We start from the raw sequence: 15,157 nt of genomic DNA on the forward strand, positions 1-15,157 counted from the left end.
CGGGACGGGGGGGCGTAGACGGCGGGACGGGGGGGCGTAGACGGCGGGACGGGGGGGCGTAGACGGCGGGACGGGGGGGCGTAGACGGCGGGACGGGGGGGCGTAGACGGCGGGACGGGGGGGCGTAGACGGGGGGGGGGGGCGTAGGCGGCGGGACGGGACGGGGGGGCGTAGGCGGCGGGACGGGGGGGCGTAGGCGGCGGGACGGGGAGGCGTAGGCGGCGGGACGGGGAGGCGTAGGCGGCCGGACGGGGGGGGCGTAGGCGGCCGGACGGGGGGGGGCGTAGGCGGCCGGACGGGGGGGGGGGGCGCAGGGACGGGGGGGGGGGCGCAGGCGGCGCGACGTAGATGGCAGGACGGGGGGGGGGGGGCATAGACGGCCGGATGGGGATGGGGCCGAGACGGCGGGACAGGGAGGTGTAGACGGCGGGGGCGTAGACGGCGGGGCATAGATGGCAGGAAGGGGGGACGTAGACAGCAGGACGGGGGCGTAGACTGCGGGACCGGGGGGCGTAGACGGGGGCGTAGACGGCGGAACAGGACGGGGGGCGTACACGGCGGGAGGCATCAATGGCGGGACGGGGGGGTTAGAAGGCGGGACGGGGGGGACGTAGACGGAGGGACGGGGGGGCGTAGACGGAGGGCGTAGACGGAGGGGCATAGATGGCGGGATGGGGGGGCGTAGACAGCGGGACGGGACGGGGCATAGACAGCGGGACCAGGGGGCGTAGACGGCGGGAGGGGGGGCGTAGACGGCGGGAGGGGGGGCGTAGACGGCGGGGCATAGATGGCAGGAAGGGGGGGGCGTAGACAGCGGGACGGGGGCGTAGACGGGGGCGTAGACGGCGGGACAGGACGGGGGGCGTAGACGGCGGGAGGCATCAATGGCGGGACGGGGGGGGTTCGAACGCGGGACGGGGGGGCGTAGATGGAGGGACGGGGGGGCGTAGACGGAGGACGTAGACGGAGGGGCATAGATGGCGGGACGGGGGGGCGTAGACAGCGGGACAGGACGAGGCATAGGCTGCGGGACGGGGGGGCGTAGACGGCGGGACGGGGGGGGCGTAGACGGCGGGACGGGGGGCGTAGACGGGGGGGGTGTAGACGGCGGGACGGGGGGGGCGTAGACGGGGGGGGCGTAGACGGCGGGCCGTAGACGGCGGGACGGGGGGGCGTAGACGGGGGGGCGTAGACGGGGGGGCGTAGACGGCGGGACGGGGGGCGTAGACGGCGGGACGGGGGGGGCGTAGACGGCGGGACGGGGGGGGCGTAGACGGCGGGACGGGGGGGCGTAGACGGCGGGACGGGGGGGCGTAGACGGCGGGACGGGGGGGCGTAGACGGCGGGACGGGGGGGCGTAGACGGCGGGACGGGGGGGCGTAGACGGCGGGACGGGGGGGCGTAGACGGCGGGACGGGGGGGCGTAGACGGCGGGACGGGGGGGGCGTAGACGGCGGGACGGGGGGGCGTAGACGGCGGGACGGGGGGGCGTAGACGGCGGGACGGGGGGGCGTAGACGGCGGGACGGGGGGCGTAGACGGCGGGACGGGGGGGCGTAGACGGCGGGACGGGGGGGCGTAGACGGTGGGACGGGGGGGCGTAGACGGCGGGACGGGGGGGCGTAGACGGCGGGACGGGGGGGCGTATACGGCGGGACGGGGGGCGTAGACGGCGGGACGGGGGGGCGTAGACGGCGGGACGGGGGGGCGTAGACGGCGGGACGGGGGGGCGTAGACGGCGGGACGGGGGGGCGTAGACGGCGGGACGGGGGGGCGTAGACGGCGGGACGGGGGGGGCGTAGACGGCGGGACGGGGGGGCGTAGACGGCGGGAGGGGGGGCGTAGACGGCGGGAGGGGGGCGTAGACGGCGGGAGGGGGGCGTAGACGGCGGGAGGGGGGCGTAGACGGCGGGAGGGGGGGCGTAGACGGCGGGAAGGGGGGGCGTAGACGGCGGGACGGGGGGGCGTAGACGGCGGGACGGGGGGGCGTAGACGGCGGGACGGGGGCGTAGACGGCGGGACGGGGGGGCGTAGACGGCGGGACGGGGGCGTAGACGGCGGGACGGGGGGGCGTAGACGGCGGGACGGGGGGGCGTAGACGGCGGGACGGGGGGGCGTAGACGGCGGGACGGGGGGCGTAGACGGCGGGACGGGGGGCGTAGACGGGGGGGCGTAGACGGCGGGACGGGGGGGCGTAGACGGCGGGGCGTAGACGGCGGGACGGGGGGGCGTAGACGGCGGGGCGTAGACGGCGGGACGGGGGGGCGTAGACGGGGGGCGTAGACGGGGGGGCGTAGACGGGGGGCGTAGACGGCGGGACGGGGTGCGTAGACGGCGGGACGGGGGGCGTAGACGGAGGGACGGGGGGGCGTAGACGGCGGGACGGGGGGGCGTAGACGGCGGGACGGGGGGGCGTAGACGGCGGGACGGGGGGCGTAGACGGGGGGGCGTAGACGGCGGGACGGGGGGGCGTAGACGGCGGGGCGTAGACGGCGGGACGGGGGGGCGTAGACGGCGGGGCGTAGACGGCGGGACGGGGGCGTAGACGGGGGGGCGTAGACGGGGGGGCGTAGACGGCGGGACGGGGGGCGTAGACGGCGGGACGGGGGGGCGTAGACGGCGGGACGGGGGGGCGTAGACGGCGGGACGGGGGGGCGTAGACGGCGGGACGGGGGGGCGTAGACGGCGGGACGGGGGGGCGTAGACGGCGGGACGGGGGGGCGTAGACGGCGGGACGGGGGGGGCGTAGACGGCGGGGCGTAGACGGCGGGACGGGGGGGCGTAGACGGCGGGGCGTAGACGGCGGGACGGGGGGGCGTAGACGGCGGGGCGTAGACGGGGGGGCGTAGACGGGGGGGCGTAGACGGCGGGAGGGGGGGCGTAGACGGCGGGAGGGGGGGCGTAGACGGCGGGAGGGGGTGCGTAGACGGCGGGAGGGGGGCGTAGACGGCGGGAGGGGGGGCGTAGACGGCGGGAGGGGGGGCGTAGACGGCGGGAGGGGGGGCGTAGACGGCGGGAGGGGGGCGTAGACGGCGGGGAAGGGGGGGCGTAGACGCGGGACGGGGGGGCGTAGACGGCGGGACAGGGGGGGCGTAGACGGCGGGACGGGGGGGGCGTAGACGGCGGACGGAGGGCGTAGACGGCGGGACGGGGGCGTAGACGGCGGGACGGGGGGGCGTAGACGGCGGACGGGGGCGTAGACGGCGGGACGGGGGGGCGTAGACGGCGGGACGGGGGGGCGTAGACGGCGGGACGGGGGGGCGTAGACGGCGGGACGGGGGGCATAGACGGCGGGACGGGGGGGCGTAGACGGCGGGACGGGGGGGCGTAGACGGCGGGACGGGGGGCATAGACGGGGGGCGTAGACGGCGGGACGGGGGGGCGTAGACGGCGGGGCGTAGACGGCGGGACGGGGGGGCGTAGACGGCGGGGCGTAGACGGCGGGACGGGGGGGCGTAGACGGGGGGGCGTAGACGGGGGGGCGTAGACGGGGGGGCGTAGACGGGGGGGCGTAGACGGCGGGACGGGGGCGTAGACGGCGGGACGGGGGGGCGTAGACGGCGGGACGGGGGGGCGTAGACGGCGGGACGGGGGGGCGTAGACGGCGGGACGGGGGGCGTAGACGGCGGGACGGGGGGGCGTAGACGGCGGGACGGGGGGGCGTAGACGGCGGGACGGGGGGGCGTAGACGGCGGGACGGGGGGCGTAGACGGCGGGACGGGGGGGCGTAGACGGCGGGACGGGGGGGCGTAGACGGCGGGGCGTAGACGGCGGGAGGGGGGGGCGTAGACGGCGGGGCGTAGACGGCGGGGCGTAGACGGCGGGACGGGGGGGCGTAGACGGCGGGGCGTAGACGGGGGGGCGTAGACGGCGGGACGGGGGGCGTAGACGGCGGGACGTGGGGGCGTAGACGGCGGGACGGGGGGGCGTAGACGGCGGGACGGGGGGGCGTAGACGGCGGGACGGGGGGCGTAGACGGCGGGACGGGGGTCGTAGACGGCGGGACGGGGGGGCGTAGACGGCGGGACGGGGGGGCGTAGACGGCGGGACGGGGGGCGTAGACGGGGGGGCGTAGACCGCGGGACGGGGGGGCGTAGACGGCGGGGCGTAGACGGCGGGACGCAGACGGCGGGGCGTAGACGGCGGGACGGGGGGGGCGTAGACGGGGGGGCGTAGACGGGGGGGCGTAGACGGCGGGACGGGGGGCGTAGACGGCGGGACGGGGGGCATAGACGGCGGGACGGGGGCGTAGACGGCGGGACGGGGGGGCGTAGACGGCGGGACGGGGGGGCGTAGACGGCGGGACGGGGGGGCGTAGACGGCGGGACGGGGGGGCGTAGACGGCGGGACGGGGGGGCGTAGACGGCGGGACGGGGGGGCGTAGACGGCGGGACGGGGGGGCGTAGACGGCGGGACGGGGGGGCGTAGACGGCGGGGCGTAGACGGCGGGACGGGGGGCGTAGACGGCGGGGCGTAGACGGCGGGACGGGGGGGCGTAGACGGCGGGGCGTAGACGGGGGGGCGTAGACGGGGGGGCGTAGACGGCGGGACGGGGGGCGTAGACGGCGGGACGGGGGGCGTAGACGGCGGGACGGGGGGGGCGTAGACGGCGGGACGGGGGGGCGTAGACGGCGGGACGGGGGGGCGTAGACGGCGGGACGGGGGGGCGTAGACGGCGGGACGGGGGGGCGTAGACGGCGGGACGGGGGGGCGTAGACGGCGGGACGGGGGGGCGTAGACGGCGGGACGCGGGGGCGTAGACGGCGGGGCGGGGGGGCATAGACGGCGGGGCGGGGGGGCGTAGACGGCGGGGCGGGGGGGCGTAGACGGCGGGGCGGGGGGGCGTAGACGGTGGGGCGGGGGGGCGTAGACGGCGGGACGGGGGGGCGTAGACGGCGGGACGGGGGGGCGTAGACGGCGGGACGGGGGGGGCGTAGACGGCGGGACGGGGGGGCGTAGACGGCGGGACGTAGACGGCGGGACGGGGGGGCGTAGACGGCGGGACGGGGGGGGCGTAGACGGCGGGACGGGGGGGCGTAGACGGCGGGACGGGGGGGCGTAGACGGCGGGACGGGGGGGCGTAGACGGCGGGACGGGGGGGCGTAGACGGCGGGACGGGGGGGCGTAGACGGCGGGACGGGGGGGCGTAGACGGCGGGACGGGGGGGCGTAGACGGCGGGACGGGGGGGCGTAGACGGCGGGACGGGGGGGCGTAGACGGCGGGACGGGGGGGCGTAGACGGCGGGACGGGGGGCCGTAGACGGCGGGACGGGGGGGCGTAGACGGCGGGACGGGGGGGGCGTAGACGGCGGGACGGGGGGGCGTAGACGGCGGGACGGGGGGGCGTAGACGGCGGGACGGGGGGGCGTAGACGGCGGGACGGGGGGGCGTAGACGGCGGGACGGGGGGGCGTAGACGGCGGGACGGGGGGGCGTAGACGGCGGGACGGGGGGGCGTAGACGGCGGGACGGGGGGGCGTAGACGGCGGGACGGGGGGGGCGTAGACGGCGGGACGGGGGGGCGTAGACGGCGGGACGGGGGGGCGTAGACGGCGGGACGGGGGGGCGTAGACGGGGGGGCGTAGACGGCGGGACGGGGGGGCGTAGACGGCGGGACGGGGGGGCGTAGACGGCGGGACGGGGGGGCGTAGACGGCGGGACGGGGGGGCGTAGACGGCGGGACGGGGGGGCGTAGACGGCGGGACGGGGGGCGTAGACGGCGGGACGGGGGGCGTAGACGGCGGGACGGGGGGGCGTAGACGGCGGGACGGGGGGGCGTAGACGGCGGGACGGGGGGGCGTAGACGGCGGGACGGGGGGGCGTAGACGGCGGGACGGGGGGGCGTAGACGGCGGGACGGGGGGGCGTAGACGGCGGGACGGGGGGGCGTAGACGGCGGGACGGGGGGGCGTAGACGGCGGGACGGGGGGGCGTAGACGGCGGGACGGGTGGGCGTAGACGGCGGGACGGGGGGGCGTAGACGGCGGGACGGGGGGGCGTAGACGGCGGGACGGGGGGGCGTAGACCGCGGGACGGGGGGGCGTAGACCGCGGGACGGGGGGGCGTAGACGGCGGGACGGGGGGGGCCAGACGGCGGGACGGGGGGGCGCAGACGGCGGGACGGGGGGGCGTAGACGGCGCGACGGGGGGGCGTAGACGGCGCGACGGGTGGGCGTAGACCGCGGGGCGTAGACGGGGGGGCGTAGACGGGGGGGCGTAGACGGCGGGACGGGGGGGCGTAGACGGCGGGACGGGGGGGCGTAGACGGCGGGACGGGGGGGCGTAGACGGCGGGACGGGGGGGCGTAGACGGCGGGACGGGGGTCGTAGACGGCGGGACGGGGGGGCGTAGACGGCGGGACGGGGGGCGTAGACGGCGGGACGGGGGGCGTAGACGGGGGGGCGTAGACGGCGGGACGGGGGGGGCGTAGACGGCGGGGCGTAGACGGCGGGACGCAGACGGCGGGGCGTAGACGGCGGGACGGGGGGGCGTAGACGGGGGGGCGTAGACGGGGGGGCGTAGACGGCGGGACGGGGGGCGTAGACGGCGGGACGGGGGGCGTAGACGGCGGGACGGGGGGCGTAGACGGCGGGACGGGGGGGCGTAGACGGCGGGACGGGGGGGCGTAGACGGCGGGACGGGGGGGCGTAGACGGCGGGACGGGGGGGCGTAGACGGCGGGACGGGGGGGCGTAGACGGCGGGACGGGGGGGCGTAGACGGCGGGACGGGGGGGCGTAGACGGCAGGACGGGGGGGCGTAGACGGCGGGGCGTAGACGGCGGGACGGGGGGCGTAGACGGCGGGGCGTAGACGGCGGGACGGGGGGGCGTAGACGGCGGGGCGTAGACGGGGGGGCGTAGACGGCGGGACGGGGGGCGTAGACGGCGGGACGGGGGGGCGTAGACGGCGGGACGGGGGGGCGTAGACGGCGGGACGGGGGGGCGTAGACGGCGGGACGGGGGGGCGTAGACGGGGGGGCGTAGACGGCGGGACGGGGGGCGTAGACGGCGGGACGGGGGGGCGTAGACGGCGGGACGGGGGGGCGTAGACGGCGGGACGGGGGGGCGTAGACGGCGGGACGGGGGGGCGTAGACGGCGGGACGGGGGGGCGTAGACGGCGGGACGGGGGGGCGTAGACGGCGGGACGGGGGGGCGTAGACGGCGGGGCGGGGGGGCGTAGACGGCGGGGCGTAGACGGCGGGGCGGGGGGGCGTAGACGGCGGGGCGGGGGGGCGTAGACGGCGGGGCGGGGGGGGCGTAGACGGCGGGACGGGGGGGCGTAGACGGCGGGACGGGGGGGCGTAGACGGCGGGACGGGGGGGCGTAGACGGCGGGACGGGGGGGCGTAGACGGCGGGACGTAGACGGCGGGACGGGGGGCGTAGACGGCGGGACGGGGGGGCGTAGACGGCGGGACGGGGGGGCGTAGACGGCGGGACGGGGGGCGTAGACGGCGGGACGGGGGGGCGTAGACGGCGGGACGGGGGGGCGTAGACGGCGGGACGGGGGGCGTAGACGGCGGGACGGGGGGGCGTAGACGGCGGGACGGGGGGGCGTAGACGGCGGGACGGGGGGGCGTAGACGGCGGGACGGGGGGGCGTAGACGGCGGGACGGGGGGGCGTAGACGGCGGGACGGGGGGGCGTAGACGGCGGGACGGGGGGGCGTAGACGGCGGGACGGGGGGGCGTAGACGGCGGGACGGGGGGGCGTAGACGGCGGGACGGGGGGGCGTAGACGGCGGGACGGGGGGGCGTAGACGGCGGGACGGGGGGGCGTAGACGGCGGGACGGGGGGGCGTAGATGGCGGGACGGGGGGGGGCGTAGACGGCGGGACGGGGGGGCGTAGACGGCGGGACGGGGGGGCGTAGACGGCGGGACGGGGGGGCGTAGACGGCGGGACGGGGGGGCGTAGACGGGGGGGGCGTAGACGGCGGGACGGGGGGGGCGTAGACGGCGGGACGGGGGGGCGTAGACGGCGGGACGGGGGGGCGTAGACGGCGGGACGGGGGGGGCGTAGACGGCGGGACGGGGGGGCGTAGACGGCGGGACGGGGGGCGTAGACGGCGGGACGGGGGGGCGTAGACGGCGGGACGGGGGGGCGTAGACGGCGGGACGGGGGGGCGTAGACGGCGGGACGGGGGGGCGTAGACGGCGGGACGGGGGGGCGTAGACGGCGGGACGGGGGGGCGTAGACGGCGGGACGGGGGGGCGTAGACGGCGGGACGGGGGGGCGTAGACGGCGGGACGGGGGGGCGTAGACGGCGGGACGGGGGGGCGTAGACGGCGGGACGGGGGGGCGTAGACGGCGGGACGGGGGGGCGTAGACGGCGGGACGGGGGGGCGTAGACGGCGGGACGGGGGGGCGTAGACGGCGGGACGGGGGGGCGTAGACGGCGGGACGGGGGGGGCGTAGACGGCGGGACGGGGGGGCGTAGACCGCGGGACGGGGGGGCGTAGACGGCGGGACGGGGGGGGCAGACGGCGGGACGGGGGGGGGGCGCAGACGGCGGGACGGGGGGGCGCAGACGGCGGGACGGGGGGGCGTAGACGGCGCGACGGGGGGGCGTAGACGGCGCGACGGGGGGGCGTAGACGGCGGGACGGGGGCGTAGACGGCGGGACGGGGGGGGCGTAGACGGCGGGACGGGGGGGGCGTAGACGGCGCGACGGGGGGGGCGTAAACGGCGCGACAGGGGGGGCGTAGACGGCGCGACGGGGGGGGCGTAGACGGCGCGACGGGGGGGGCGTAGACGGCGGGACGGGGGGGCGTAGACGGCGGGACGGGGGGGGCGTAGACGGCGGGACGGGGGGGCGTAGACGGCGGGACGGGGGGCGTAGACGGCGGGACGGGGGGGCGTAGACGGCGGGACGGGGGGGCGTAGACGGCGGGACGGGGGGCGTAGACGGCGGGACGGGGGGGCGTAGACGGCGGGACGGAGGGCGTAGACGGCGGGACGGGGGGCGTAGACGGCGGGACGGGGGGGCGTAGACGGCGGGACGGGGGGGCGTAGACGGCGGGACGGGGGGGCGTAGACGGCGGGACGGGGGGGCGTAGACGGCGGGACGTAGACGGCGGGGCGGGGGGGCGTAGACGGCGGGACGCGTAGACGGCGGGCGTAGACGGGGGGGGTGGCATAGACGGCCGGACGGGGATGGGGCCTAGACGGCGGGACAGGGAGGTGTAGACGGCGGGGGCGTAGACGGCGGGGCATAGATGGCAGGAAGGGGGGACGTAGACAGCGGGACGGGGGCGTAGACTGCGGGACCGGGGGGCGTAGACGGGGGCGTAGACGGCGGAACAGGACGGGGGGCGTACACGGCGGGAGGCATCAATGGCGGGACGGGGGGGTTAGAAGGCGGGACGGGGGGGCGTAGACGGAGGGACGGGGGGGCGTAGACGGAGGGCGTAGACGGAGGGGCATAGATGGCGGGAAGGGGGGGCGTAGACAGCGGGACGGGACGGGGCATAGACGGCGGGAGGGGTGGCGTAGACGGCGGGAGGGGGGGCGTAGACGGCGGGAGGGGGGGCGTAGACGGCGGGAGGGGGGGGCGTAGACGGCGGGAGGGGGGGCGTAGACGGCGGGAGGGGGGGCGTAGACGGCGGGAGGGGGGGGCGTAGACGGCGGGAGGGGGGGCGTAGACGGCGGGAGGGGGGGCGTAGACGGCGGGAGGGGGGCGTAGACGGCGGGAGGGGGGGCGTAGACGGCGGGAGGGGGGGCGTAGACGGCGGGAGGGGGGGCGTAGACGGCGGGAGGGGGGGCGTAGACGGCGGGAGGGGGGCGTAGACGGCGGGAGGGGGGGCGTAGACGGCGGGAGGGGGCGTAGACGGCGGAGGGGGGCGTAGACGGCGGGAGGGGGGGCGTAGACGGCGGGAGGGGGGGCGTAGACGGCGGGAGGGGGGGCGTAGACGGCGGGAGGGGGGCGTAGACGGCGGGAGGGGGGGCGTAGACGGCGGGAGGGGGGGCGTAGACGGCGGGAGGGGGGGCGTAGACGGCGGGAGGGGGGGCGTAGACGGCGGGAGGGGGGGCGTAGACGGCGGGAGGGGGGGCGTAGACGGCGGGAGGGGGCGTAGACGGCGGGAGGGGGGGCGTAGACGGCGGGAGGGGGGGCGTAGACGGCGGGAGGGGGGGCGTAGACGGCGGGAGGGGGGGCGTAGACGGCGGGAGGGGGGCGTAGACGGCGGGAGGGGGGGCGTAGACGGCGGGAGGGGGGGCGTAGACGGCGGGAGGGGGGGCGTAGACGGCGGGAGGGGGGGCGTAGACGGCGGGAGGGGGGGCGTAGACGGCGGGAGGGGGGGCGTAGACGGCGGGACGTAGACGGCGGGACGGGACGGGGCATAGACGGCGGGAGGGGTGGCGTAGACGGCGGGAGGGGGGGCGTAGACGGCCGGACGGGGGGCGTAGACGGCGGGAGGGGGGGCGTAGATGGCGGGAGGGGGGGCGTAGACGGCGGGAGGGGGGGCGTAGACGGCGGGAGGGGGGGCGTAGACGGCGGGAGGGGGGGCGTAGACGGCGGGAGGGGGGGCGTAGACGGCGGGAGGAGGGGCGTAGACGGCGGGAGGAGGGGCGTAGACGGCGGGATGGGACGGGGAGCGTAGACGCCTGGAAGCATCAATGGCGGGACAGGGGGGTGTAGACGGCGGGACGGCGGGGGCGTAGGCGGCCGGGGGGGGGGGGCGCAGGCGGCAGGACGGGGGGGGGCGCAGGCGGCGGGGGGGGGGGCGCAGGCGGCGGGACGGGGGGGGGGGGGCCCAGGCGGCGGGACGTAGATGGCAGGACGGGGGGGGGGGGCATAGACGGCCGGACGGGGACGAGGCCTAGACGGCGAGGGGGCCTAGACGGCGGGACAGGGAGGTGTAGACGGCGGGGGCGTAGACGGCGGGGCATAGATGGCAGGAAGGGGGGGGCGTAGACAGCGGGACGGGGGCGTAGACGGGGGCGTAGACGGCGGGACAGGACGGGGGGCGTAGACGGCGGGAGGCATCAATGGCGGGACGGGGGGGGTTAGAAGGCGGGACGGGGGGGCGTAGATGGAGGGACGGGGGGGGCGTAGACGGAGGACGTAGACGGAGGGGCATAGATGGCGGGAAGGGGGGCGTAGACAGCGGGACGGGACGAGGCATAGGCTGCGGGACCAGGGGGCGTAGACGGCGGGAGGGAAGGCGTAGACGGCGGGAGGGAAGGCGTAGACGGCGGGAGGGAAGGCGTAGACGGCGGGAGGGGGGGGCGTAGACGGCGGGAGGGGGGGGCGTAGACGGCGGGGGGGTAGATGGCGGGACGGGGAGCGTAGACGCCTGGAAGCATCGATGGCGGGACGGGGGGGTGTAGACGGCGGGACGGGGGGGCGTAGGCGGCCGGATGGGGGGGGGCGCAGGCGGCGGGGGGCGCAGGCGGCGGGACGTAGATGGCAGGATGGCGGGGGGGGGGCATAGACGGCCGGACGGGGACGAGGCCTAGACGGCGGGGGGGCCTAGACGGCGGGACAGGGAGGTGTAGACGGCGGGGGGGCCTAGACGGCGGGGCATAGATGGCGGGAAGGGGGGGCATAGACAGCGGGACGGGGGGGCGTAGACTGCGGGACCAGGGGGGCGTAGACGGCGGGACGGGTGTAGACGGCGGGACGGGCGTAGACGGCGGGACATAGACGGCGGGACGGGGGGCGTAGACGGCGGGAGGCATCGATGGTGGGACGGGGGGGGGTGGCATAGACGGCGGGACCCAGACGGCGGGACGGGGACTGGGCCTAGACGGGGACGGGGGTGCCTAGACAGCGGGGGCGTAGACAACGGGACGGGGTGGGCGTAGACGGCGGGACGGGGGGGCGTAGACGGCGGGACGGGAGGGGCGTAGATGGCGGGAGGGAGGGGGGCGTAGACGGCGGGACGGAGGGGGGCGTAGACGGCGGGACGGAGGGGGGCGTAGACGGCGGGACGGAGGGGGGCGTAGGCGGCGGGACGGAGGGGGGCGTAGACGGCGGGACGGAGGGGGGCGTAGACGGCGGGACATAGACACCGGGACAGGAGAATGGGGATGAGAAAAATATCAGCCATGATTGAATGGCGGAGCAGACATGCTGGGCCGAGTGGCCTAATTCTGCTCTTAAGGTCTTATGGGGGTGCATACGGCAGGATGGGGGCATAGACGGCGGGATCGGGGGTGGGGGGTGGTTGTAGATGAGGGTCTTAGGGACCCATGACAGGCCCAGGCAATCTGTTTCTATGATGCTGTTTGAGGTAAACATATCGCTCAGGCTACCGTGGAAACTTTCCCCATCTTCTTCAAAATCAATCAGTCTCAGATGGCAGACAGGACCCAAGTTGAACATTGCATGCCAGGTATACCTTCTAAAAATGTGACATTCCAGTTCTGTTCTGGATTATTGGCTCAGGTCTTTGGAGTGGGATTTAAGCCCACTCCGAGCTGACTCTTGAGTAATGCTCATCATTGAGTTTCTCAACAACGTTCTTCTTAGAAAGATGGTTAAAAAAGAAAGGTACTTTGGGAGGTTTGGTCCTCCTGCACTTACTCCCTCTCTTTCTGCAGAGTTTTCTGGGACTCGTCCAAACGCAGTTGTAATGCAGTCACTTTGGTGGCATCCTCTTCAATTACTGTCACCTCTTCCCACAGGATGCGGTTCCTCTCATGTCGGCTCAGAGAAGTGCGCACACTCTGAGTACTGCGCTGATCCCATGTTTCTGTGTTCTCCTGCTTGCTTTTCAGAATAGCTTCCATTAACTCAATCTCCTGCAGAATACATTAACAGTATGTAATGGAACCTACGAGGGAACAAGCGGTCCCAGACCTGGTCCTGTGTAACAGTATGTAATGGAACCTATGAGGGAACAAGCGGTCCTAGATCTGGTCCTGTGTAATGAGACAGGATTGATTAATGATCTCATCGTTAGGGATCCTCTCGGAAGGAGCGATCACAATATGGTGGAATTTAAAATACAGATGGAGGGTGAGAAGGTCAAATCAAAAACTAGTGCTTTGTGCTTAAACAAATGAGATTACAATGGGATGAAAGAAGAGCTGACTAAGGTAGAATGGGAGCAAACACTTTATGGTGAAATAGTTGAGGAACAGTGGAGAAGCTTCCAAGCAATTTTTCAGTACTCATCAAAATTTATACCAACAAAAAAGGACAGTAGAAAGAGGGAAAATAGACTGTGGCTATCTAAGGAAATAGTATCAAATTGAAGGAAAAAGCATACAAAGTGGCAAAGATTAGTGGGAGACTAGAGGATTGGGACATCTTTAGGGGGCAACAGAAAGCTACTAAAAAAAGCTATAAAGAAGAGTAAAATAGATGAGAGTAAACTTGCTCAGAATATAAAAACGGACAGTAAAAGTTTCTACAAATATATAAAACAAAAATGAGTGGCCAAGGTAAATATTGGTCCTGTAGAGGATGAGAAGGGAGATTTAATGGGAGAAGGGAGATTTAAGGGCAGCGCGGTAGCATTGTGGATAGCACAATTGCTTCACAGCTCCAGGTTCCCAGGTTCGATTCCGGCTTGGGTCACTGTCTGTGCGGAGTCTGCACATCCTCCCTGTGTGTGCGTGGGTTTCCTCCGGGTGCTCCGGTTTCCTCCCACAGTCCAAAGATGTGAGGGTTAGGTGGATTGGTCATGATAAATTGCCCTTAGCGTCCAAAATTGCCCTTTGTGTTGGGTGGGGTTACTGGGTTATGGGGATAGGGTGGAGGTGCTGAACTTGGGTAGGGTGCTCTTTCCATGAGCCGGTGCAGACACGATGGGCCAAATGGCCTCCTTCTGCACTGTAAATTCTATGAGGAAATGGCTGAGGAACTGAACAGGTGTTTTGGGTCAGTCTTCACAGTGGACGACACAAATAATGTTGGAAATGAGGCTATGACAGGTGAGGACTTTTGAGATGATTGTTATCACTAAGGAGGTAGTGGTGGGCAAGCTAATGGGGCTAAAGATAGACAAGTCTCCTGGCCCTAATGGAATGCATCCCAGAGTGCTAAAAGAGATGGTTAGGGAAATTGCAAATGCACGAGTGATAATTTGCCAAAATTCACTAGCTCTGGGGTGGTCCCGGCGGATTGGAAATTGGCAAACGTGACACCACTGTTTAAAAAAGGAGGTAGGCAGAAAGCAGGTAATTATAGGCCAGTGAGCTTAACTTCGGTAGTAGCGAAGATGCTGGAATTTATCATCAAGGAAGAAATAGCAAGGCATCTGGATGGAAATTGTCCCATTGGGCAGATACAGCATGGTTTCATAAGTTCGTGCCTAACTAATTTAGTGGAATTTTTTGGGAACATTGACAACGGGGAGCCAATGGATGTGGTATATTTGGATTTCCAGAAAGCTTTTGAGAAGGTGCCACACAAAAGGTTGCTGCATAAGATAAAGATGCATGGCGTTAAGGGTAATGTAGTAGCATGGATAGAGGATTGGTTAATTAATATAAAGCAAAGAGTGGGGATTAATGGGTGTTTCTCTGGTTGGCAATCAGTAGTTAGTGGTGCCCCTCAGGGATCAGTGTTGGGCCCACAATTGTTCACAATTTACATAGATGATTTGGAGTTGGGGACCAATTGCAATGTGTCTAAGTTTGCAGACGACACAAAGATCAGTGGAAAAGCAAAAAGTGCAGAGGATACTGGAAGTCTGCAGAGGGATTTGGATAGTTTAAGTGAATAGGCTAGGGTCTGGCAGATGGAATACAATGTTGATAAATGTGAGGTTATCCATTTTGGTAGGAATAAAGCAAAAAGGATTATTATTTAAATGATAAAATATTAAAACATGCTGCTGTGCAGAGTCCCTCTGGGTGTCCGAGTGCATGAGTCGCAAAAAGTAGATGTACAGGTCTAAGAAGGTCTAAGAAGTGCTAATATCCCTCAACTCCTGGTATCATGTTGTGTTGGGCGCTCTGGATCTGTGGAACACATACAGGTCACCAACACTTGAAATAGTGCAACACCATTTTATTGAATCATTCATTAACTGTTTAACATACTCTCACTGTAGGTTAACACGATACTAGTTTTAACTAAAGACCTTTGCCTTGTCCTAACCAGTTGATGCACTCAGCACATGGTGAATGTCTGTGCTGCAGGCTGTGAGCTCTGTCCTACTAGCTAGCTGCAGCTCGAATGAGCGGGAACTCTGATGCCCCGTCTTTATA

At 72.4% G+C, this 15,157-nt stretch overlaps 1 protein-coding gene across 2 annotated transcripts in view; it reads right to left on the minus strand.

Moving 5' to 3' along the window:
• ccdc102a (coiled-coil domain containing 102A) overlaps positions 1 to 15,157 on the minus strand; it is a 330,588-nt gene that overhangs the window by 236,370 nt on the left and 79,061 nt on the right. For both annotated transcript variants that reach the window (XM_072518688.1, XM_072518689.1), the window contains exon 3: positions 12,522 to 12,739. In XM_072518688.1, coding sequence (XP_072374789.1) covers positions 12,522 to 12,739 — 218 coding nt within the window. The remainder of the gene's footprint in view (positions 1 to 12,521; positions 12,740 to 15,157) is intronic.

This window comes from Scyliorhinus torazame, chromosome 10, assembly GCF_047496885.1.
Source record: "Scyliorhinus torazame isolate Kashiwa2021f chromosome 10, sScyTor2.1, whole genome shotgun sequence".
NCBI lineage: Eukaryota > Metazoa > Chordata > Chondrichthyes > Carcharhiniformes > Scyliorhinidae > Scyliorhinus > Scyliorhinus torazame.